Genomic DNA, 2486 nt, shown 5'->3' with positions numbered 1-2486 from the left:
TTATTCAGGAATAAAGTCTCTTGGCATCTGGAAAACCAGATCTACTGGTATAAATGTGTCTGCAAATCTGTCCTAAAAATAAGGCCCTAAGGATACTGTATGGCTGATTTGCCTAGATATATTTCAGAGTTAATTAGATCAAAATGGACAGTTTTGGGATGATGCTAAAAGACAGTCCCCTAGGGAAGAATTCCTATGAAGAAATGCTTTCCAGAAGCAGACAACTTCATGAAGTAGACAACTCTTTCCAAAAATTTGCACTTGGATATACTGATTAAGAACATTAAAGAACTGTTCTACTCTTTTCCTCTTTAGCCTTGTTTGTATTTTGGCTTCCATTATATTGATTCGACAGTGTGTTTTAGCCATGGGCATCACACATGGGGATCACAGAGATGGCCCTAATCATGAACATGGGTTCCTTGCACTAAATGACCATGGAGGAGGATTTCTCATCTCACATTCTGTGATTCTCCATAACTGGACTGAAGGGAGAGATGCAGAGGATTCTTGGAGAGACTTGGAAGTGATTGGGTATGGCAGGGTAAAGGAGAGAAGGTACTTATGGATCCTGGTGTTTACATGGGGCTCCTGCACAAATCAGATTGTAAAATTCATTGATCTGAAGCTCCCTGTTTTCAGAGGCTTCTTCCTAACAAATAGGGGAACCATCAGGATGGTGAAATCCATCCATACAAAGGAGTCAACTAAAAGTGTGAACTCTGAGGTCCTCAGGGCTCTGTCAACTGGGAAGAGTTAACAAGTAGAACTTCAGAATTCTGGGACAGGGGAATTCACACCTTGCCAGTGAGGCTCTAGAGGGGTGGGGCTACCTGCTATAAAAGGAGAGCCTTCTTCTGCTCAGAAGCACTGCTTTGAATAGGAGTGAAGGCTCTTCATCTCAGCTGCTGCAGAACAGAAGCAAGTGGAGAGAGGAGAATGGCTGCTGCTGCTATGGAAATGCTGCAACAATTGCAGAACCAGATCACGTGTCCCATCTGTTGGAAGTACTTCTGTGAGCCAGTCACCATCGGGTGTGGGCACAGCTTTTGCCGAGCATGTCTCCCAAGCTCAGCAGCTACAGCTTTCTCTTGCCCTGAATGCAGGCAAGTGTCTCAGGTCAGAGAATCACTTTTATGTATCAATGGACGCCTGCTAGAGCTGACTGAACTGGGGAAACAGCTCAGCTCCCAGCTGTTGCAGAGTGCTGAAGGACAGAGGCGCTGTGCCACTCACCACCAAGTCTTGGAGTTCTTCTGTGAAGACGACCAGACATTGCTCTGTGTCAGATGTTGCCAAACCCCAGAGCATGGGGCTCACAGGCACTGTCCTGTAGAAGAAGCTGCTCCCAATGTCAGGAAGAAGCTGCAGCACCTTCAAAGTTGCTTGGAGAAGCACTTTGAGGAAGCAAAGAAACTTCTTGCTAGTCCCAGACCTCTTGTGAACTGGCACAAAATGATTACAAAAGAATACTACAAAATGTACAACCTGCACTTATTCAAGGAATGCCCTTTTGCTAGGATTGAGGAAGAAGAAAGAAGTGAGAAGGACAGACTTTCCCAGCAAATGAGAACCCTTCAGGACCTCATGCTAGATCTCCAGGAAGCAGAGGGCCAAGCCAATGTGGATCTGCTCCGGGATGTCAAGCAGTTGCTGGAAAGGAGCGAGTCAGTGTTGTCCCAAAGGGCCAAGGCGCTCATCCCGGAGCTCAGAGTGTGTCCCGTCCCTGGCATGATAGAGATGCTCAACCGCTTCAGAGTGCACATCAGGTTGGATCCTGCATCAGCCAGTCCTTGCCTGATTGTGGCTGAGGATCTGAGGAGTGTAAGAGCTGGAGAAGGCTGGCAGGTGGACACCCACCCTGATGATGACGGGCATCTTCACATGGTCCTTGCTGAGCAGGCCTTCAGCTCAGGGAGACAATACTGGGAGGTGGATGTGACAGGATTACCTCAGTGGATGCTGGGGATCCACACCCCCTGCTTGAAGAGACAAAGTGGTGGCAGCAAGACCCATTGTCCCTCTGTGTTCTTTCTGAGATGTGTCAGGAAGGAAGAGGATTACTTTTTGCAATCCTACCCTGGATCGCTGGACCACAGACTGAAAAGCCCTATTCCCAGGGTAGGACTCTACCTAGAATACCGTACTGGCACTCTGGCCTTTTACAATGTTCTGCAGAGTTCTCTTATTTATCAGTTACCTGATATTTCCTTTGTAGCCCCTGTTAGACCCATGTTTTTTCCTGGCCCCCCACTTCCAGGAACAAAGCCTGCTCCCATGACTCTCTGTGCACTGGATTCTCATCTTTGTTCTTGCTGCTATTCGTCTCTCTGAGCATTCCAACAAGGAGGAATTCTCAGCCCACCACTAGGCTCCCCGGCTGGTGTTTTTCCATTTCCAAACTTCCCCTGCAAGACAAGGAGCATCACCAACTTCTAGATGGCTTGCCTTTCACCCTGCAAGCTGAAGAGGAATCTTCCCAAGTA

The 2486-nt window shown here is 47.7% G+C and overlaps 1 protein-coding gene across 1 annotated transcript; it reads left to right on the top strand.

Annotated features, from left to right (window-relative positions):
• Window positions 1-939: 939 nt before the first annotated feature.
• LOC141562407 (E3 ubiquitin-protein ligase TRIM21-like) lies at window positions 940-2281 on the top strand. Its single transcript, XM_074302449.1, has 2 exons — window positions 940-2121; window positions 2261-2281. Exons 1-2 carry the CDS (start codon window positions 940-942, stop codon window positions 2279-2281), a joined length of 1203 nt encoding a protein of 400 aa, XP_074158550.1.
• The last annotated feature ends 205 nt before the right edge of the window (window positions 2282-2486 follow it).

The sequence above is a fragment of the Sminthopsis crassicaudata genome, chromosome 3 (assembly GCF_048593235.1).
Source record: "Sminthopsis crassicaudata isolate SCR6 chromosome 3, ASM4859323v1, whole genome shotgun sequence".
In the NCBI taxonomy this organism is placed as follows: domain Eukaryota; kingdom Metazoa; phylum Chordata; class Mammalia; order Dasyuromorphia; family Dasyuridae; genus Sminthopsis; species Sminthopsis crassicaudata.
Note: the sequence above shows the minus strand (reverse complement) of the source record. Positions and strands in the feature narration are given on the sequence as shown.